The sequence below is a fragment of the Ptychodera flava genome, chromosome 11 (assembly GCF_041260155.1).
Source record: "Ptychodera flava strain L36383 chromosome 11, AS_Pfla_20210202, whole genome shotgun sequence".
Taxonomy (NCBI): domain Eukaryota; kingdom Metazoa; phylum Hemichordata; class Enteropneusta; family Ptychoderidae; genus Ptychodera; species Ptychodera flava.
The window spans coordinates 36,661,824-36,685,434 of record NC_091938.1 but is presented as its reverse complement, the minus strand read 5'-3'; the positions used below and the strand labels follow the sequence as shown (position 1 = coordinate 36,685,434).

At 36.1% G+C, this 23,611-nt stretch overlaps 1 protein-coding gene across 1 annotated transcript in view; it reads left to right on the top strand.

Annotated features, from left to right (window-relative positions):
* LOC139144186 (cyclin-dependent kinase 14-like) overlaps nucleotides 1-23,611 on the top strand; it is a 132,661-nt gene that overhangs the window by 92,158 nt on the left and 16,892 nt on the right. Inside the window, exon 13 of the mRNA XM_070714836.1 lies at nucleotides 3,181-3,287. Coding sequence (XP_070570937.1) covers nucleotides 3,181-3,257 — 77 coding nt within the window. The 3' untranslated portion in view covers nucleotides 3,258-3,287. The remainder of the gene's footprint in view (nucleotides 1-3,180; nucleotides 3,288-23,611) is intronic.

The window sequence follows — 23,611 nt, the reverse complement described above, 5'->3', positions numbered from 1 at the left end:
GTTGATTTCAGGATTGCAAACACTGATAGGCAATATGAAGAGAAGTGTGTTTTGAAGAAATTTGATTACACTTTTTGGCTCTGCAGTAACCATAATCCTGTGTCTTCAAGACAAGGGGGGAAAGGTCCTTTGACTGAAAATTGCCCGCAGTGATAATCTGTCATAGTGGGAGCTTGGAAATTTCTGTGAAATTCCATGTGAAGAGTAAATCCCTAAACTCAGTGCATGTATGTGTTGTTCTCCTGCTTTGTGAAATTGTGTTTTACAGATAAAAAACTTGCCTTGCTCATCATGTAACAATTAGCAGAAATCCACAAAATAATTACTAATAATCGTGCCTTTTTAGAGTTTTGGTGTGATGTGAAACAGAAAGAATGAATGAAAGACATCTAGGAGAGGGCTTGTATAGAATCTGATTTGAGGGTATCGGATAGACTACATGCAACTGTCATAGGACGATGTCGTGCATTCATGCTCATTTGACCTTTCCTGAAAGCTGATTTGTGCCACTAAGTGAAAAACTCTTATCAGGGTAAAGCAGAATCTTATAGAAATGCTTACAATGGAAATATATGTGCTTGCCTCAAGTCTATGCTATCTCCTAATCAGTTAATATCAGAAGTTAGCATAAGCTGCTCAGAGGGACAAAAATACTCCAGGTGGATTTTTTCACAAAGGAACTGATAGAAGGTGTAATCTCTGCTGCCAAACTTCAAATATTGGTTATTTTTTCTCAACAAAAAAGGGCTTAATAATTTTCCATCGTGTGGGAAACATGATTACTTTCACTTCAAGACTTCTGACTTCTTTTGTGAGATTTCATCTTACTCCGATACTGTAAACTGAATCTGTCTCCACTGCCATTATTGTCATCACAGATCAGCCAATACTTGATGATGATATTGACAGTCATCCAAGTTGTATTCCAAAAGACTGTGATGAGGTTGTGTAGGATATGACAGTCAAATGCTTATACTGCCATGTATACATCATTGTCAATGGTTTTAGATGACCTTTTATAGCTATCACTCACAAGATTGAATATATCTACAAACATTTGTTTGCTTGCTAAAAGACATTGTAAACTATCCTTATGCCAACATACATCTTAAAGGGGATCAGCTGTCTTACAGATAATCAAGATGACTAACAAACTGTCAACAGGTTTAAGATTAAAGTATAAAAGATAATCTAAAGTTTGTTTAATGTTTGGTCCTTACCAGCCAGATTATCCTGATAAGATTGATAATCCAGATTTTTGAACAAACTGTTTTTACTGTCATGGTTTTTGCAGCTATTTGTACTTTGTGATTTAATAGTTGTGTCACTTTACTCATAATGACATGTCATTCATTTACGCACTGCCCCATTGAGGGACTGTGATTGACACCAATGGGCCTTTGTTTCAAGTTCTCAAACAATGAAAGTTAACAGGTTGTCATTTCCCAATGTGTTACAGTGATATTTTAGGACAAACTCTGTTCATTCAGGGATGCGGTTGGATCTTCAAGCTCCATTCGCTGTGACCACGGTTATTCTCTTGAGTAACAGTGCTGCAACGTTTGATTTATTTTCCATAATGTTTCTGAAATACATTTTCTCTTGCTACTCACAAAATGATGTCAAAATGTCTAGATTCAACCAGTCAACACATCCTATATGTGTTTAACATCCAATGATATTGTTGATGGCTGAACTTTTGTCAAGATTTAGAGAGTTTATTGATCAATACTAAACATCGCACATTTTACACAATATCGCAGCAAGGCAACTATTTTTCATGTCAGCATAGGACAAGAAGCAAATGTATTTAACTGGAACAAAAACGGCCGAAAATATTATCAAAAGTTGCAGCAATTGTGTAACCCTGTCTGTGCGGCATTATGTCTGATCTTAGCACTGTGGGATTGGTTACATGTTAATATACTGAAGTTCCTTCCGATTTGCAACTGTAACAGGGCTACTCAGTTCCTGACTGTATTTCCGCAGACTGTACTAAACTGTCAGGATAAAATATCCAGAGGCAAACTGACAATACTACAGATAAGAGATAGCTTCCCATTGGTCCTTCTGTGCAGCGTGAATGGCTGGGTAGATGAATTGTGTTCCCGCTGACAATGGTGGGACATGAAACCCAGATATGCAGTCGAACAGAATGCGGATAGTGGATTTTGCAGTATGATTTGTAATACAAACATAGCATGTGGCGGTGTTTGCTTTCTTATGATACGGAGCAGATGTGATGTGATATGGCTTGCTGATACAACTTTGTGAATGCTTCAGATTCTGTGGGATGGAAAATATGACTTCTGTGTGTGATATCAAGTATCATGTAAACAGATGATATGATAAGGTGTGATGTGATCTGCCGTGACAGCCATGAAAGATTTATGGCACACAGTGCCTCAAAATCCAGTCATTTCTGTTTGGTCACAGGCCTACAGAGCTGTAAATCTCTAGAATGGCCAACAATTTTCCTTCAATATTGACCCATTTTGTATCTCATTTGGGAAATAAGATTTTTATTACACCCTCGCCTTGACAGCACCTCATGTTTTTTTTGTTGAACTCATGTTCATATGAATGTTGAGACAATTGTCAATTGGATTTTGCCATGAATAACAAAGTCTGGTCAATGTTCTCTGAGTTGCCATTGGTACTTGCCTTTATAAAAGCCTTTGTATTTTGACCACTGTTAATTGACTTGAGCTTTGTGTGTTATCAGTGCTCTTATTGGATTTTATCTGTGGACAGAGAACTTAGAGGGTGTCCTGGTGTAACTTCAGACCATCAGCCCCCTTGTTGCAATACAGTTTTTGTTCCACTCAATATTGCAAATGATTGGCTGAGAGAGGAAAGCAGTTGGTAGTGGGGTTATTTGCTCATGCCGACCATTGTTGTGAATTTAATCATCACCACAATCCCTCTAAATCACCGTCCAGATAAGACGTGAAATACTATGATAATTTCATTTCAAGCTCAAAAGTACAAAACTTCTATGACCCAAATAATATTTTTGTTTTCAACATGAAGAAGAAGAAGAAAGTATTTTATGTGCTTCAAATAAAGGAATCGCTATTACTGTATGGAGGAACAGCTTTTGAGGAATAAAGCTTTGTGTCTGTATGTTTGCTCTGTCTCAGTTACTTTAATGGTGAGAAATTTCTTCTTTGTCTGCAGTGGCGTCGATCTTCTGTGTTCCCGGCATCAAACTTCAGCCTGAGATGAACGACATGAGGGTACCGACAAGAATATAGAAATTTACAACAATGCGTTAAGCCTTGCAGGTAAGTGAGATGCATACATGCAAAGCCAAATGGATCAAACCATAGAAAAGTTTAGATTGGGGGGGGGGGTAGGGAAAAGAAGGGATGGGGAGACGGATCTGACCTACAGACTTGCAGACAGGAAGAATGAAAACAGGAAATAGAGGAAGTAAAGAGCAGCAAAGATGGAGAGAAAGCGGGAGATGATTCAGAGGAAATGTGTGAGTGAAATGAAAACAAAGGATGACAATGTGATACAGAGGAAGGGCTGGGAGATTGAAGGTCAAGGAGAGATGTGTGACTGATTAGTTCAGAGATCAAGGAAATTGAGGAAGAGACAGAAGGACAAAGAGAGATGGACAGAGAGAGAGACAGACTGACAGAGAAAGATGGACAGAGACAGAGACAGACTGACAGAGACAGATGGACAGAGAGAGAGAGACAGACTGACAGAGACAGATGGACAGAGACAGAGACAGACTGACAGAGACAGATGGACAGAGAGAGAGACAGACTGACAGAGAAAGAAACAGGAGAGAGACAACAGACTGTCAAAACTAGGGGACTACGGAGGTACGGAGGCAAGCTGACGAATAGAATCTAGGCTAACAGACTAGCAGATAAGACAAAGAACAACAGTCAGTGACGCTGTCAGTCAATCAGTCAGTCAAACAAACAGACTGTAAAGATTGATTGAGAAATGAGCTCACTTGATTAATTTGAGATTGTATTGTCAATTATACACTGCTATGTCTTCTGTTTTAAAACAGATGAAATGATTCCAGTTGTAAATAGTTCAGGACATGTTTATCCCGACCATTTCACCTGTATTTCTGTAGTTTTTAGGTCTATTCACGCACAAGAAGATACCATATATGTGCTTGTATGCAATTTTCACATTGTTTGATGAAAGACACTGTTACTAAAGGGGAATATATGTAGTTTATATATACTTTTGTATGGTATCCAACGGTAGTTGTCCATGAGTGTGTGTCTACACTGGTTTGAGTGAACATGTGTACTGCGTTTGCTTGTGCCCATATAAGTGTGACTCTCAACATCTATCTGTGTGAATCCAAGCTCTGAATGATCCTAAACCGTGTTTGTATGAACTCTTTTTGACTGCATCGTCAGGGCTACTGGTTTGCCAAATGTTCCAGACAGAGTGAGTTTAGTCTTTTTTCTTGTCACAGCATAGATGAAGAACAAATAAAAATGGCAGGAGAATCGCACGTAAAATCAACAGTGAAATGAAAGTAGGGTGAAACACTCAGGAACTGTTCATCAAACCATTAGGGCTTCTCATTCCTAATAATCTGCTGTTCAAACAAGGCCCTCTGTTCATTGCTTCTCTGTCCCCTCCACTGGTCGGAAACCTCACAAATTCAACAGACTCCCTCGTTAGGTTGTTAACCTCATAATCCCAAAATTGCTACACCCACATCACACATATGCCGACAGATTAATTTCAGGTTCATATTCATTGTCCATCTATTCAAGGTCATTTCATTTTACCAGGTGCTTTATTTTTGTTTAGCAAATCCGAGAATGCGTCGGGAGACCCCACGCTCTCACTTCTGTCTGGCCGCCCTCCTTGTTTTCTTTGAAAATATTTTGAAATGGCTTAAAGGGTGAGGGGAGTTGAATGCCCCCCTTACAAGTACCCCATAATGAGTTGGGGGATCGGTGTCTGTCTGCCGTGTTAATTTCAATCAGCTGCGATGAGACCTGATTATGGAACAAGATTGGAGTGGAATTAAAATGGCAGGGTTATTGTACAGAAGATCAATGGATCCGTACAGTTTTGTGTCTGGCCTCGAATTAGGATGGTAATTCTCAATGCATGTGTACAACAGTATTGCATTTCGACATGACATTGGCTAGCACAGGCTCTCTATTCTCTTGAGAAATAGAAACTTAAAGGCTTTAGGGAGAATCATCTGTACAAGCCTACTTTAACTATTGCAGTCTTAAACATCACCAACTTTCCCATCATGACATGCAATAGCTTACATCACAGTATCAGCTGTAGCTCTGTGATTTTTTCCCAGCCAGCGTGATAGGGCATGCTGCATTTTCCAAATCACCGTACAATATCAGCTCAGATTGGTCACTGCAGATATTCCATACAAGTCGCTCAGTTCTGTTAGACTAAAGTTGTTTTATACTTGTACATTCTCTTCACAAACTTCAACGGTCAGCAATGTATATTGTTCAGACAATGCCAGCTTGTACTTTTGCTATATACAGTTAACATCAGTTAAACCTGGCTTCAAGTACATCAGGTGTAACTGTTGATACATTTTTTGTTTTTTCTCTTCATAAGATAACATTTTTCGTCCACTCCCAAATAATGTTAAAAATGCCTGGTTTTCAACATGTCATCGTAGTCTGTAATACTCAATGTTTACTGTTGATCACTGAATTTTGAGTTTGTCTAGGAGTCATTTGTCAGCTAAGTTGTAAACTATTCTAACTGCACACACTGCATTGTATTGCGAAGGTTACATGTAACACCTTGTTTTTCAACATGGAGGTCCTACTGTATTAACATCAAGATCACCAACCCATAACTTTCCTTTGCTATTATTTTTGTCAAGTGTTACAAATGACTTGCAGCTTGACATATCATGGGCTGACCAGACTTCCATCACTTTTAAACTTCACGTCTGATCTGTTGTCCAGCGTCTCCTCTGGAGTGACTTACACAAATCAATCAGAGTCATATTGGCTCAATGCACAGTCCGAGTATACAGCAATGAAGGTTTGTCAGCGGCAACCATTACAGATGGCCGACATCCAACAAACCATCCTACAATTTCCTGCTCCGTTCTTACCACTGTCTATTGGAATGGATAGCCAATCTTCTCATAGCGTATTTAATCAGCGTTTTCCTAAATGCAATTTCTCTGACAAAGCCAGATTGAAGAACAGGGTACATTTCAACATGAAAACTCATCTATTCATCTACGTCTACATCAACTCCATGATAAATTTGCAGGGTTCGTGAAGCATTCTCCAAGTTACTACAGGTCTGGCAATTAAACAGAATAACAAATTGGTGTTTTTAAGCACACATGGCAAATATTAATCACCTCTTTATTTACAGTGAACTAATCATATAATTTTACAAAAATGTCTTACTGAGCAGTGCTTTGCAGTCTATCATTAAAACATTAACTGTCACCTAGGTTGTCTGTTTAAACATTTATAAGGCATAAAACAGACTATAAAGCAGATTTCTTGACAAATATAGAACTATAAATTCATTCTCATTGTACTTAGGAGCCATGACAGCCATTTTGTTCCATCTTCCCTCCCTATCACACTCAAGACTTTTTGTTCGACAGAAACAAAGTCAGCATTGATACTCTCACAAACATCAGTGTATTGCAAATTATGTTTGTCTGTATTGCCTGCTGCTAAAGACCAGGTTTCCAGTATTTATTATCATTGTTAGCATCAGTTGTATAGTATATGTTTTGAAAATTTTTGATGAGATCTTTAAGATGCAATCACAGTTGCTGGATAATTTCACTTTATATTGTGGGAAATCTGTAGAAGAAACAGTAGAGATAGAGATAGGCATGACATAGAGACCCATGATTAAAGTGAATGAGTTGTTCAGATATTCTTTGTTGTTGGACCTGAGGTACAGTGTCAGAATCTTTACCCAATTTGGGAATTATGTCATCTTGATCATCTCCTGTGTTTCAATGTACTTTTAAACCACAGGGAAAATAGGTGTACATCAGATTTCTTGGTAAGGTAATTAAAGTAACAAAAAAAACTTGTTAAGAACCAGGAAAATTTACCAAATAATTTTATCAGATTGGATGGTCGTCGGCAGATATAAAATGCTAGAACAAGCTGTGGATGAAACAACAGGAATATCATCACCGATTGAATATTTAGAAAGATTTAATGGAAAGGTGTTGTATTTGTGGCTGACTTTTGTGGCTTTTTGGTAAAACAATTCCTTAAACTCAGAAAAAATAGAAGTGATTTGTAGGAACAATTCTGAAACTCAGCCAGGCTATGACTGTTAGCTTTGTCATTTCTATGTGAGATGCATACAATAACTGATCTACGTGATAGCATACTTGGCAGATTTTTATGAAGAATCAAAAAATTGCAATGTAACATCTTCAATGATGTATTCATCCTCAGTTTATCCTGACTTGAAGTGTTATTTTGTTATAGTTTTTCAATTATTTCTCATTCGGAGTTGTCATAAACACTTTCTCCATGTAAGCCTTTGTTAATATCTGACCATTCCATTTGTGGTGAAAAGTTTCAAGGTCTCTCCATTGTGGCAAAACTAAGTACGGCCAGCGGCTGAACCAAATGATATTTTGCACAAATGTTTTGAAGGTGAATTTGCTGGCCCATGTATGGTTATAAGAAGCAAGGAACCTCATTATTACAGCGGGTCAAGTTTCCTGCATTTTGTCCAGAACATGCTGTGATGTTGTGACTAGACACAAAGTTGTTTTGGTAACCTTTACCTGGTGTATCAAGTTATTGTACCATTGCTTGCCCAGCTCAGTTGTTCCAATTCTGAGTAAATTGGATCGTTTTCCCTGGAGGCTGAAATCGAATGCATTCTTGTCTACACTGCGTGATGAAGTCACTTCCATCTGTGTTGTTCTGTGATTTGAACTTGCTCATGTACAACAGTGAGTGACTGTCAGTAGATTTCTGTTTACTCATTGACCTCTTCTGTTGTCCATTTTCTGCTTTAAGCTTTTTTCATCGTTTTTTTTTTCAGTATTATCCTGACCCTTTTGCATCAGAATTGTCAATATCACAAAAAATTGACCTCTATCGTAACATCGTTACTTGAATGAATACATTAAATGAAGTATTTGGTCTGCCTGATTAACAAGTAACCAGACCAATGACAACTAGGCCAAATTCTACATCAGGTATAAGAACTACTTTCTGTATTTCTATCATTCATTTTATCTTACTTTATTCCCAACACTCCTCCCTTATAGCCTGCTCATTACAGGTCACAGCTCCCAATTTCTTCAACAACAGTGCGAGGTGATTTTCTAATGATTAGTTACAGTGTTGGGCATTGCGGTACCTGGGTTCTATTTGTCCTAATTGGACATGGATAATTGAAGACAGCTGGCAAAATGAGTAAGCTGCAACCACTGTTAGGGATTTTTGATCAGCAATTATTGGATGAATCTGGATAGAGTTACAAATAATCTCACGCCCTGTCAATAATTGCAGATGTTATGATGAACACAGATACCGAGACTCTGGTTTATTATCTTTCGTGTGATCATCTCATCTTACTTTGCATACCATGAGGCTGCCACCCTTTTGAAAATCAATATCAGATACCACTTCCGAAGTCATTCCAAATCAAGATTATGTCACTTTTTTGCAACGCTATGGCTGACAAATGACATCATCGAGAAAAGATGGTTGAAACCAGACAATACTTATAATTTATACATCCAGGGTGAAAAAATTTTTCACACTTTATGGCCATCAAATCTTATTATCGTCAATTTTTTGAATTATGTAATAGTAATAATCACCATGTTATCTTCCAATTTCATTAATGACAGTGGAAGATTATTCCTAGATTAGTTTCTAAAAGCAGAAAATTGAAGGAACACATTGGGCAGGTGCATGGACTTGCCACATACAGGCTAAGACTGATCTAGCCAAAAATGGATGTGTATATGAAAACGCTGCAGGGTAAACACAAACTCTATTTTGCAGAAAGCGGTTCTCTCTAACAACTTGCAATGACTCACACCTGTATTGCTTTATTACTTTCTCAAACGCTTTAATGTAACAGACGTGAGCACTTTGTAGTTCAGAGGTCTTGTATATCTGAGAAAAGGTGAGGAAAAAGTTATCACAACTCATGGTATGAGGTAATAATTCCTCAAAGTGTTATTTTCAAAATTAAAATCTAATAAAGTAGCTGATATGGGCAGTTAAGCTTTGATGTAATTTCTCTGAGCAAGCAATGAAGCAGCATTTTTTGATGAATTTTTGATGAGAGAGTTGAGTTGTCCATTGACATCTCCACAGTGAATCTTCTAAAATAATTTCTTCTGATCATGTTTCCACATCTGCCGACGTTATTTTGTTTGTTCCTGTGAGAGTTAAAACTTAATGAACTAAAATTAGTTTGTCAAATGACAACATAACAAGATGAATTGAATTTTTTTTAATTTACTGTAACTTTTCAGACGTATGATGAATCAGAGAACCAGTAGCAACGTCATTTTACTTCTCTCTTCAAAGTATTTGAAAGAGTGAGAATGTTTCAGGATGAAGAAAAAATCTTGAACCATGATCTTGGTTTTCAAGTCAGGTTGAGTGTTGGAAAGAATTCACTTTTTACACCAGTTGATAGTTCATCATGAGCACGTATGTTCCATTTTGAATCTATAGAACAAAGAATAAGAATTATTCAGTTTGATTTTCAGATCATAAGATCAGAGAGATGTGAATTTTCTTTCCAACTTTGCTATTTACTTTAAATGGAAGCGTCTGAGATTTAACTGAGACACAATGCTTGCCAAGTAAATCACACATAAAAGAGATCAGTACAACTTTGTCATCCATCAGATAATAAACTGAAAAGAAAATGATCATAGTCTGTACGAAGATCTTTGAAAATCTAATTCTGTTTTATTTTGTGAAAGAACGTGAGTTCCTTTTGAATGTGAGCTAAACTATCCTCTGCAACCAAGTAGGAAGATCACTTTCAGAAATTTGAAATATTAAAAACTTTGTGTACTTGTCTTTCTTATGTTTTATCAATTACACCCGGAGGTTACTGCTCTGCTGTCATGGGAGGGTTACTTTTTCTGTGAGTAGTGTCATTGCCGTGGGTGTTACGGAGGAACATCAAACGCACAGATACACAGCAATCATCAATTACAATGTGTGGCCTCGAGGATGAAGCAATTTTAATTTTCACATCTGTCCAATGTATTTTGCTCCGTTTCCTTTACTGGTAAAATTTAACCCATCCTTTGTCACTACATAAAAAAAGGCTTTGTTTTGCATTTTGAAACTATGGTGTTTATTTATTTATTATTTTAAAGTTATAATTTTTATTTCTTTATTTTTTTTTGGTGATTAATGCATTTTTATTTGCTTGTTTTTTTCGTGAGAGATAATGAGTTTTGATATATGTCTTCCAGCAAGGTCATCCAATGGAGTTTGTCATAATATTCATGCAAAATAGTCCTGACTAATTTTGGTCAAAAGATTGAGCTGAACTCTACTTATTTCATGAAGATGGAGATATGTAATGGTACAGTTCTTGCAGCAGGGATGATTTTAATGCAAAGTGCCCAAAGTCATTAAAAATATGCACGATCTGGAAATAAGTTTTGTATATACAACCACACACACCTCCCAGCACCTCAAAGTGCATACATACACTACAAACAGCCATGGACATTGCTGTGTTTCCTACAGCTGGCAATGCTATCGTCAAAGCTGCCAGCCTATTACCCAAGATGCAGTTTGATAATCTGTTGTACTCTGGTGTGCATGTAGATGACATATTGGTCTGTCACTTATGATTGATATTTCAATTCTTTCTGTTTATTCAAGAGTCAAGCATTTGAATCTTCTCAGTTATCTTAAATCAAGCAGACTTGATTTCTTGTAGAGTTTTACACAGAGCAGTAACACCTCCACAAGAAATCCCCATCAATCTTTTCCAAGTCCAAGATTTGCGGTCGATGTTTTCCAGTATTTTTGTTCCATCTGTACATAGGTCCTTGTTCTAGTTTCAGAATTCATGTTGAATGCATGGTGTTTAACTGTTCAGCACAACCTGTGTACGTGTGTAATGTCCAGTACCGCTGTTGACATCGAGTTGCTGTATTACTCATCCCAGACTTCATTTGTCAACATAACATTGCATTCTGTACACAAAGAGCTGTGTTTGTGCATGGTAAGTTCAGAAACTCTGCTTGGTGAGGAAAATACTTTGTATTTCAACATACTTATAATATGGACAAAAAGAAACTATACTGTAATTGTTCCTTTGAAGTAGAACATCATGGTTTCCTGAGATTTTAAGAGATGGCAAGCTGTTCTCTTTCCTTTTCTCTGCTGACATGTGACGTTGAGGCTTTGATGATTGAGGTCTAATGGTAAAATTGTGAAGATGAACACAATTTTAATGGAAAGTGTTACTGCCTGGTGTATGTCTAAGTTTGTTTGGCAAGACGGTCTGTAAACACGCTTGTGATAACTGTTGACAAATCACTGCTAATAGCTGCCAATTATGTCGTAAACAAGTGACCGCTTTTCAGAAAAGCCTAGTGTGAGTCAATGAAGTCAGAACATCTCATGATATTGCTATCTGCCACAGTCTCACTTTTTGGAAACTTTTTCAAATCTGTCACAGACAAGCACAGTCACTTGACCCCCATACCACTGCAGCAAAATTCTGATTGTTAACCAGATGGAGAGGCGGAGAGTTGAGGACTCATGGATGGACAATAGACTGCTGACAAAAGGTTTAAAATGGTTCAACTTTTTGTCAAATGTTTCACAATGCATGTCTCATCATATATGGTGAACTTCAATGCCAATTTAGGACTCAATTAAAGTAAATTTTTGTTAAGACAAATATTTTTCTACTCTGTTGAGTACCACATCCAAATATGTTCTCCCTCAACTGAGGAAAGTGACATGAAAACCAAACATGTACTCATTGGCTCCGGAGTGGGTGTGTCATATCAAAACAAATCATTTCTGTATGCACAGCATTCAAACATCTGCCAATAGAGTACTGCAGATCAGTTTATGAACAAAGTGTGCATTGTGGTTCCCTGGTAGAAACCTCTTTCTACTCTCTGTGTTTAGACTTTCTCACATCCTGGGCTGTGCACCCTGTTCAAATTCTACTCGGTTTTAACTGAATTGTAATTCTTCCAAGGTCTGTAAACTGGGAAGGTTGTAGATGTCCACTCCATGAAAACAAAGCGCTTCCACATTGTTCCCCATCTGTACTCACTGTGTACATACTCTAAATGCATTTACTGGAAGTCTAGAAAGTTTTCAGGTTTTCTGTTGTTGTAGTATAATATCAGATTTTGTCTGGCACTGTTAGTGGGGTTTGTCAACCTCTTAACGACGGATGTGACCGTGATGCAGGACACCTGTGTGAGGATTAGACCCCTCAGTGAAACTCTTTAGCAGTTCATGGTTGGGTCAGCGTATCCTCCTGAAGAAGCATTCAGTCTTTGATCGTGGGAGAGTCTTTTGGAAATTGTGCCAAGCAACTCTAATGTATTGATTTGTCAAACATACTGTGTGATGATGTGTAATAACACGGCAGTGTACTTTCCTTTTTAATTTGCAATCAAACAAGATGTGGCTTTGAAGTTAAACAATGTTGTTTGTTTTTGACTGAATGACAGAACAGAAGGATGCAAATAAGTGAAAGATTTGACACTTTTAAAATGTATTATAGCTTTGTTCATAAGTTTCACAATATTAATTTATGTGATATGCTGCCTGAACTTTATAATTATTTGTTCCATGAGGCGTACTAGTTCAGGAGTAGGATATTGGATACCTATGTTTGAAAAGCAAATTCACTCTTCAAACAGATTTGATTCACTGTGCAGCCTGAGGGCCCAGCTCCATTGTTAATTTATGCCTCTTCATGCTTCATTGATGTGTCCAAAAGTAAGGAAATACGTACATGCAAATGTTACCAAAATATCCTGGGGGCTCAACTTGTTTCCCCAGAGGGGGTATTAACATAGGTTGGAATGGTTCAGATTCTAGCCCTGTTGTCATGTAAATCCAATGTTTTCAAATATTATTTGGATTTCATTGAAATTGTCAAGCACATTGACAGGTGGACAATCAGAACTCTCCTCTTTGTGTTTTTGTTGTTTTGTTTCTTGGTCCATGTGTGTGCCAAGCGCTATCAGAACACATTTTCAGTGACTCGGTAAAAGCCTTTATACACTCTGTGTCCACACACATCTGAGATGAAGAGAATGACAGTGAGATATGCTTGGAATTTTCACTGAAAAGCAAGGGTTCTTTCAGCCAAGTGCTCATTTTCTGGGCTCTTTTTTGTCTTTGAGAGTTCTTCTAATGGTACTATGCGTCTCAAGTAGTCACAGCCAAAACACTTCAGCTCAAGTAAGAAGGCCTACTGGTCGGCCAGAGAAGAGAACATATTATTTCACTTATTTTTTCTAGTCTTCAGCTCATAAAATGTTATTCTCTTCAAGAGAAGTAAGGTTGTCTAGAAATCAGGAATAAAAGTATTATAGACTTTATTTGAAATCTGCTCAAAAATGTTAAGGTTTTATTTAAGGTACAATAACTGTAATATTTTCACTCTCGAAAAACAAAAATTGTTCTTTATTCTTCTCCCTAAAGCATGTTAAATACTAACCAATAAAAAAATGACACAATTTTTTTCGTCCCTTCTCACAAATTGCTACTATACGGTGTCTTAGCGTTCAATGTCTTTCAGATTCTCCAGAACTGGACAGTATTGAAGGGAAGGAAAAGTGAAATGATAGGTTTAGAAGAAACATTTTGTTTGGGTTTTTTTTGTTTGTAACTTCCAATGAATATGCTGTTAAGAGTTTTATTTCAAGAAAATATGTTTCCCAGCATAAAATTTTGTCCTTCAGAGAAGAACAGAATTTCTGTTTCTGTTATTTATCTTTTATTCTGAAAGGACATTCTTGAAATGCTTTTTGTTATCTACATCGTACATTAAAATGACCAATGTCAGCACAGAATTGTCTCTTTGAAAAAAATGACCAGACAAAACAAAAGCCATTGTCAAAATGGAAATTGATTCTGAAGGTTGCTTTGACATGTCCAACAAAATGCAGTGTAGGGCAAACACCTCAACGTTATGTATTCCAAAGTCTTGTATCTAGCTCTGATAATTTGAGTTCAAAATGAATTGTAGATTCTAGACTGCGCACACGTGCAGCCTTCACCACCATTAGGAATGTGACGGTCTCCACCACTAGGGCCGTGACGGTCTCTAGGACTATGATGATCACCACCAGGATTATGACATCAAAATGGATGTTCTCTTCTCTGGCCGACCAGTAGGCCTTCAGAATGGATGTGTGTTCTTGTCCAGCACAAGCTAGACTTGATGAAAGGGTCAATTAGCTTTTCAAGTGTTCTACTCTTCTGCAGTACTTCAGCTTCCTGTTACCCTATTATGAAGCTTATATTTGCCATTCCGTAGCTACACAAAATGTCCAAAATGATGTAGGAAATGCCATCATGGACATGTTTTTATTGCCTTTTTTGAGTATTAACCTACAGTACATGTATGGTCAATAGCAGTGTGTTTGTAATAAATGACTCATGATCCAGCTGAAACTGTATTGGATTTATTTTAAAATCAGCAGATGAAGAGTATTTCAGCCACTGTGAAACAAAAAAACATGAAATTTTAAATTTTAAAATGATGAGTTCAACTATTTACTCAAGTATCAACAAAGGAAGATCATCAAAATTACATTAGAAAGGTAAAGGGGTCATAACTTGTTGTGTTTTCATTCCTGTGTCTTGACATAGAAACCTATCAGAGCAAGACAAAGCATCTTTTACCATCTGATACTGTCTTTGTTAGCAAGTTTGGAACTATTTAGTCTGGAATGAACGTAAAATTCAAGTCACCATGTTTGAAGTCTTTTCAATGAAATTCTTTCCATGCTTCTGATGGTTTCCAGCCAAGCATGATTCGACCAATGAATCGTAAACAGTCGATAGTTTTTTGAAATTTTCCTCAAGATTTTGAAGCAGACAAGCCCTCCGGATGTGAGAGCAAGGCAGATGAAATCATTCTAAAGCTGTTACAAGATGACAAACAGATATCTGTCTATATTACAGGTTTTGTACGTTTTGATCATTGTTGCCAAAAAAAAAGGATTTTTTTTCACCATTTCAGAATTCACACCAGTAGATTATCTGCAGACATAGTGACAGGCTCCAGGGGATAGCATAACATTGTTGAGTTTCATGGTTTATTGTTAGAATACTGGCTCCTGTGGAAATCCCAGTTGCCTGTCCACCGTGTTTTCACAGACCGTTTAGATAACCCGTTTTCTGAAACCAAGCGTCAACAATGCCTTCAAATTCAGTCATTCCTCAGTGGATATGCCAGTCTTTCAAATATTTTCTGAATTCTTTTTTCCATTTACCAAACTATTCAAGTCCGTCTAGGAGTCAACTCTCAAGAGACTTGAAAAAAAGAAACCAGAAGAAGAAGAAAGAAAATCACATAACTGAAAATCACTTGAATTCCAAATATCTGTTTGGAGTTATCTGAATCTTTGCAAAGCAAAAACAGCTTTCAACAATATGGTTACTTGGATTGACGTACACACACTTAACATTCCAAACATTGGAGAGATCAGTGATAAACTGTTGAGCGTTAAAGGTGTGCACCACGTGCGTGGCAGGACGTCTTTGATGTGTCTTGGACTGTGTTTTTTCAGCGATAAGATGGTGAATGCTAAAAGGTTTGGAACACGTGCTTGGTTGTGACTTCCTTGGTGTTCCAAGGAGTTTGTTGTTTCTGGATAATTGCAAAGTTATGAATTCCTTGTGCAGTCGTCAAATGCCACCTTTGGCTTATTAGTGACCAAAAGAGTGTCTTATGGCACAACAGAAGAAGTACAAAAAACTTTCCTCTTGGAAGCATTCAAAATATTAAGGAACTGTCGATGAAGTGGGAAATATTGTTAATTTGTTCCAAGTGGCTTACAGTTCACAAGCTATGACTTCCTATGGTGACTAGCTCCTGACTAGCCCAGACTCACGTAGTGTTTGCCTATCTTCAACTGACAGACTGACTTGATGTAGGCAGCTATAGATCTTGTCAAAACAAATTATGCTGTAACAAAAGAGTTAGTGAAGCATGGACAAAGACTGAAGCACATGATATTTTATCTAGTGAGTGTGTGTACAGGAAATAATGAAGTGGTCATTATGTCACAGCAATTTCTCTGTGCCTGAATACAGACTTTCAAAAAGCTGTGTCTCAATATCTTGCCATTTGCAGTTTCAATAGTGGCATCTATACAAGACATTTGTACATCCTGTAAGAAATGGATTGTTTTCCATATACTGTTAAAAAAAATCATTGTACATTTTTTTATAATGTTTGACATTATCTAAGAAGGCTTTAGAACATTACGTTGTAAGGAACTCTGAAATGAAACACTTGTCAAACAAGACATCTAGATATTTTCCATCAACAAAGACACTTCTAGTTTTGATGGATGGCAATTTTCAATGACAAAAGATGAGCCGTTTGTGTTTGACTTCCAAGTTTTGCACATTGTTTCAAATATCACAACATGAATATTCATGATCCAATAAAAAAGCTGTTTACTCTTTTAAAGAAAAGTATTTTATTAGTTTCCCTACAATATACATAACATAGAATTGAAAGAGAGTACATCAGTTGTCAAAAAAATGAGATGCACCATTTAATCTTGCAGGGTGGTTAGAATCAGGATACATTTTTTTACCTCGTAATATTTGTAATTTTTCCCTAATAGGCAGGGAATGCATCTTTTTTTCCGGACTGCTACTCTTCTTATCAGTTTCTAGTTGTGAGGTTTCTGAAATTGTTGCTCTACAAATATCCATGTTTCAACAGACTCCTCCCAAGATTTAATGATACACTTCTATTCTATACTACAGTATCTCATTAATTAAAGTGACTCATCAACCGACAGCCAATGACATCCCACCGGACCAATGACATCACAGACAAGCTGTGTTTAAGCAAGTGTGTGGCTTAGTCAATCAACCCTTCTACTTCAGCTTCTGTACCTAATGTGACGGTACCATGATATGAAAGTACCATTACAAAGATTGATGCGAAAAAGTGAGGTTTTCTTCTCATGTCATCAGAAGTTGAATTCCAGAATTCTTCCATCAGAATAGAGGGTGCCACTTGATCACAACCTGTGGGAAAAGTCTCACACCACCCTTGGGAAAAGTCTCAATGGAACTCATGGCCGATAATACACATTTCAATTTTCCATGTTACTGAAAAAGAACTCTCCCCATTGAGTGTCAAAACCCGGCACAAGGACAGTTTTGTTATTTTTAAATCAGGCGGCAGTTAACACTTCATTACCAAGCTAAACAGAAAGTGTGGATGGTGGAAGCTGTTAGGTTATTATGGTCTTTGTTACTGCACAGATAAGGTGTTAGTGTTTGTGAATAGAATATTTTATTTTGTAGCATTTGAAGGTGTTTGTGAAAAAATAAACAGAGATTTTATTAAGACTTTAATTAATTTTATTTAACTTGTCCCTCAGCTTGTTTTTCTCACATTTAGTCCAGGAACCTTTCTATTGTAGATCACGCTTACCTTCAGAGATTTATTGCAGAACATTCATTTTTCACAGAGATACATGTGTACAGCCACACATTGAGCTCAGTGTTAGACAAAAGTTGACAGAATGTTTCATCGACAACCTTTCCATAGTTTGCTATGACACAGTCCCTCCACCGTGGGTGGAGGGACTGTGGCCATGATACCCCCAAACTTGGCTTTTGGGTATTAAAGCAAAACTACAGATAGTTTGCAGACAACAGAATGTGTTATTAAATAGCGAACAATGAGACTTTGATCTCTGAAGCTTGCAAAATGCAAGAAGATCTGTGAGAACAAGTTTCTCTCATGACAGGCAATTTGATACAGTTTGAATTCATCTTTGTACCAGTGCAAGATTTACAACATGGTACAGAAAAGTTTTTGTGAAATGCAATGAGCCTTTTAAGATGGATAAGCTCAGAAATATTGTCAAGGAATGTGGTAAAACAATAAAAAAAATACAAAGCTAAAGGACGATCATTTCCAATCAACTAACAATTGAAATTAGACGAGTCATTGAAGGAGAGAATATGTCAGTGAAGATAAATGATATGACAATGAGAAGTAAGTACTTGACCGTTCAGCTTGAAAGTGAAGTTTATTATTACATGACTGCCAAAGATACTTGAAATTTCTTGTTTGTATGTCCATCCAAATGTTTTTGCCTTTTGCATGATTTGCAGTGTGTGGTATGGGAGTAGATAGTTCATAAGACAGCAATTTAATCTTGACATTTTAAATATGAAATTTTATACCTCTGAAATTCATCAGATTCATATCAGTAATCAACAATGTCCTATATTCACTGAATCTTGATATTTTCAAGCTAATATAGAAGACATTTGTCGTTTTTATCAATTTTGATGTGAACTTTGTTCATGGCATGTTCCAGTCTAGTGGTTCAATGAAAGAGAAAGAGCAAATTGTTTGGAGTCTGGCAGTGCAAAAGTGCACAGAGGTCATAGGTGCAAAGGTCAACACAGAGAGGTCACATGAGTATTAGCTTTCCAGTATCAATCCATGCGGTGTTGTCATCTTTCATACATCAGACTTCCCCAACAAATAAATAAAATCAAACCTCATTATTTCATCAATTACTGCATAGACAGTAGAAGACTCTATGATTACTCAAAGTCATTATGTCTGTTAATAGATTTTTATATGTTGAACAAGAGAAAAAGAACACTACCCAAACATCATGATTGAAGATTCGGTGATTATGAAATACAGTATTAAAGAGGAGTTTATAATCAATTTAAAAATATTTACATAGAGAGTCTATCAAAAAGATCAGCAAAACAAGATTAAAATTATAAAAATATACAGAAACTTTAATACATTTGCCACAATATGGAACAAAATCTACCGTAATATTTAAATGAAAAAATAAGTATTTATGATATAAATGCCAAAACATCAATATCATATGGCAAGGCATAAATTGATATTTGCTATTTGTATAGAGTAGATATTCATGAGGCTCTAAACCAACATAGAACAGCTTTTATATTTATCAATATGTTTGGTAAAATTTGAATCTGAAGTCACATATTAATTGTCAGAAAATGTGATGATGAGGAATACCTGTTTATTAAACAGTTCTACTGTAATACAAAGCAGACATTCATAATTATTATCAGTTTACAATGACATTTATGACCTTTTTGATACAGAGGTCATGATAAGGTCGTGTCATATTTTGCTTCACATACAGTCTCCACACTTGAACAGCATGGAATCTACAGCCCAATCAATGAACCCGGATAATAATTTTTTACAAGTGTTTGGATTTTCTCATCTATTAAGAAGATATCGTTGCAACAATCAAGCTGACCATAAATTTTACATGAGTCTATTACTGCAGAGGTTAATTTTGTTGACATATATCTGTTTTTCAATGTTTAACAATTACTCACTTGGTGGCTATTAGACCAGTGGTAAAATTCTCTGGGGATTGACTCATGTATTTTTAATGCCCAGGGTAATGCTATACTGGTCTTCATTGAGTTTAATTCACATCTGTGGGTTTTTCAACGTCAATGGGGGCTTACCTCACTGACTTTTTTTTAAATTTCTTAGAACAGTATTTACGAAAAAGAAACCACTTATTTCAAGAATGCAAGAAACTCCAGCTATACTGAGACATGATGGTTGAAAACAGAATTCGAAATAAAGTGAAAAGTATCAGTTTGTGAGCAGAATTTGTTGAGGTTGTTAGCAAAATCAAATGTTAGTTTTATTCAAAGGTTAATAGCAATCTTGATGGCTCATACTGCCTCTGAGGGTGATTATATTGAAGACTGCTGCATATCAGTGAGTATTCCAATAATCAGTGGCTGATAGTCAGTTGTAGGTAAGACAGAATGACATGTGACTCTATGGGCTGATTTTCTGATTCACTCCACTATGAACCATACTGTTGTAGTTTCAGAGTAAACTCAGTATGTGTACAACGCTTTGTAATGTGACACACTGGAAAACCTTCCCACAATGCATCATTTTCTGAATAAGTGATGATACCGTTTCTTTAGAAGTGTGAGACTGAAGGAGTTGAAAGTAAAATAAACGATACCGTCACATGCATGAATGTGTGAAAATGTCACCACTTGTCACAAACCTTTGCCATCCAACATGCCACCATTAAATTTCATATACCACCAGGGAAATGTTGAAATTGTTTCACGGAATAAATGTAATGAAAGGTTGGTGTCTGCGGCTTCTTCTTACGCTGTGTGCAGCTGATGTTGTCATTGAGTCAGTGAAGAGAGGACAAGCTCACTGCACACAATTAATACAGAAATAACGATGTGTCTTTTTCACAATAATAATTGTGATAGGCTGGAGAACATTACAGGGAAATAAATTACAATATCTGCCATAGTGTAACAAAGTAGAACAATAAATTCCCATGTCGCCTTCTAAGGCAGGTGGTAAATAACAATTTATGTGACTGGAGAATTGTAATCGCAAGACACATTCCATCACACTTAACTTTATGGATCACTAATTAGACAATGTATGGTCAGCCAAGAGCGTGATCAAATATGACATTTTGAAATATTGCAGATGCCTTTAGATCGATTCAAATTTGCACACATCTTTTCATGAAACAATTCAACCATTAAGTCAAATGTTTATAGTGAAAAAGAAGATATCCTCCATGAATAGTCATTGAAAAAACTGTTAAATATTGACAGAAATGTAGCTCTAGGCTTTGGCAATTTTTCAGTGAAATTTTCAATTACAGAGTTGCAGTTGTTTGACTAAAAATAGGCTAAAAATAAGTGTAATGTTAATTTTCTTGTAGGACCAGATGTCTATGAAATTTATAACATCTCTCTTTTCTCTCTGTCTTTATATATATATATATATATATATATATATATATATATATATATATATATATATATAATATATATATATATATATATATATATATATATATATATATATATATATATATATACTGGTATATATATATATATATATATATATATATATATATATATATATATATATATATATATATATATATATATATATATATATATATATATATATATATATATATATATATATATATATATATATCATGACATGTACATTGTCATCTGCTGCTATAATTACACTGCCAGGATACAACTGAAAATCATAAAAGCATTCTCCATCAATAAACTACCTTACTCTTTCTATGACTCTGATCCGTCAAAAGTTCTCCACATTTCAAACAATCACACTTGTAGAGGCCTTTTTTTATTTTCTGTGTTGAAATCACCAATGTTAACCGTGATCCCCTTGACTTCGCAGCCAATCAAGCCTCAGAATGGGACAGCCAATAATATACTGCCTACTCCATCAGCAATGACAGTATCTTGTGTCCCCTTCAATGTTTCGTTTCCTCGTGTGCTGTTTATTAAAAGAGTTTCCATGGTGTGATTCATAGCAGTTGATGAGCTCCAATATACAGTGTAAATTGCCCACCGCTGACTCCATATATCACTGTCACCTCTATTCATTATATCATCCTAATAATTGTCCGGTCTCTGTGCAACAGTAGTGCACACATCAACTTTCTCCCTCTCTCTAGAGTTCACACAATGAACAAGAACATTTCTTGTAGCCACCCATACTCATAGAAATTCAAATTTTATTCTCAGAATTTTCCAGCTGTCATCCTGAAATTTTCCACCCTACATTTTAATATGAAACATTTTCCATGAAAATTTCCTGAATTTTCCTGCTGAATTTGTAGCCCATACTATGTTAACATTTAGCTTTCCAAATATTTCATTACATTTCTTACTCTTTGTATTTTGAGTCAAAAATGAGAAAGAAAGATTTCTGGAGATAGCAGAATATCTTACATCATTTTAAGCAATGTAATTTCCTGTGAAAAAAGGGCAGGTTTCTCAAATGAGAAATATCTCAATTTATCTTGAAAATTTGTTTACAGCAGTGAATTTTTAATGTATAGAAATAATTTCATTGTCTAGATTATTTGACAATTTCACATCTGTTTTCATATATTTGGTACAAGTATCTTGAAAGAGGGTGTGAAGGCAAGATGTTTAAGCTTAAGGTAGATATGGCATGTACGTATATGTTTGAGGAAAGTATGTGATGATAAAAACAAGCAAACATAGTTGCCTGATAGTAAATAATACAGAAATGTCCATCTGACCTCTCTGTGTTTATGATGAAAATTTCCTAGTGCCCTCGTAGGTTTGTGATCATAGGTCATCAATTCTGACTGAAAAATAAGAGAAGAAAAATCCACTGATACATAATTTAAATGCCACTGTTATTCTGGAAATTATTTATATTCCATTTTATGGCATCTGTAATCAGAGACAATGTTTAACCGAGGATTGAAAATGAAACATTCATAAATCTAGTGATGTAATTATTGTCAATGAGAGAGCAGTCTGTGTTGGCTCTAGGGTGCAAAAAACAGAACGATGCTTGTGGAATGTGCAGCGGTGAGGGTTTAAATGCAGTGTTCCTGTAGCTGGCTGTGAGCAAAATATTTACTCTCTGTACAGATTTCCAACAATGCAGTTTTGTCTTTGCAACATGACTTGGTGAAAACCTTTGTCTGCTGAAATAAATTGACAATTTGTCAGAGTACCAGGTGGACTCAAAGATTTAGAAATGTTCAGGAAATATGTTATGCTGTATGAAATATTGCACAATGCATGAATATTTCATGAGGTATTAATCATGATATAATAATAAAGGATCTCACAGCTGTATCATAAACACATCCATCTCATGATTTCAGAAAGGAAGACTGGATAGAGCTGCATGGAATTTACACTGACAGATTCAGTATTGTATGGATAAGATGGCGGAGCCACCCATAGCCATGAATGGGTGATCTACTAACGCCAACCCTTACCTTAGGGTCAGAGATGGCGGTGCCACCTATACAAGACTGAATCTTTTCGTCTAAATTGAACTTAGAGTTTTCAGAGTACTGATATCTGTCAAAGTTATCAAACTTCACTGTTAAAGGACCAGTAACACTAAACTGTTGATGATTTTTCATATTGTATGCCAAGTGCAAGTTCTTATTCTACTTCCAGAAGAATGTTGAGATACCAATAAACTTGTCAACATAGCATCTATATATGTAAAATTGTTGTCGTTTACATTTGAATTCTAGTCCGGACCAGAATTCGATTGTCAACAATAACAATATAGTTTACACATGTACAGGTCCAAGTTGACAATCTGAATACTGTACATCTCAAGAATTGCTTTGCGGAGTAGAACAAGAAATTATGGTTGACATTTTGTAATAGATAAAAAAATAGTGACAAAAATCATCAGAAGTTTGCATTACTGGCCCTTTAAGGCCCATTTAGTTTTCTTTCAATGTAGTTGTTTTTCTGCTTTATGTTTGCCATTAATCTGTGTGATCATATCAAATTTTGTACCA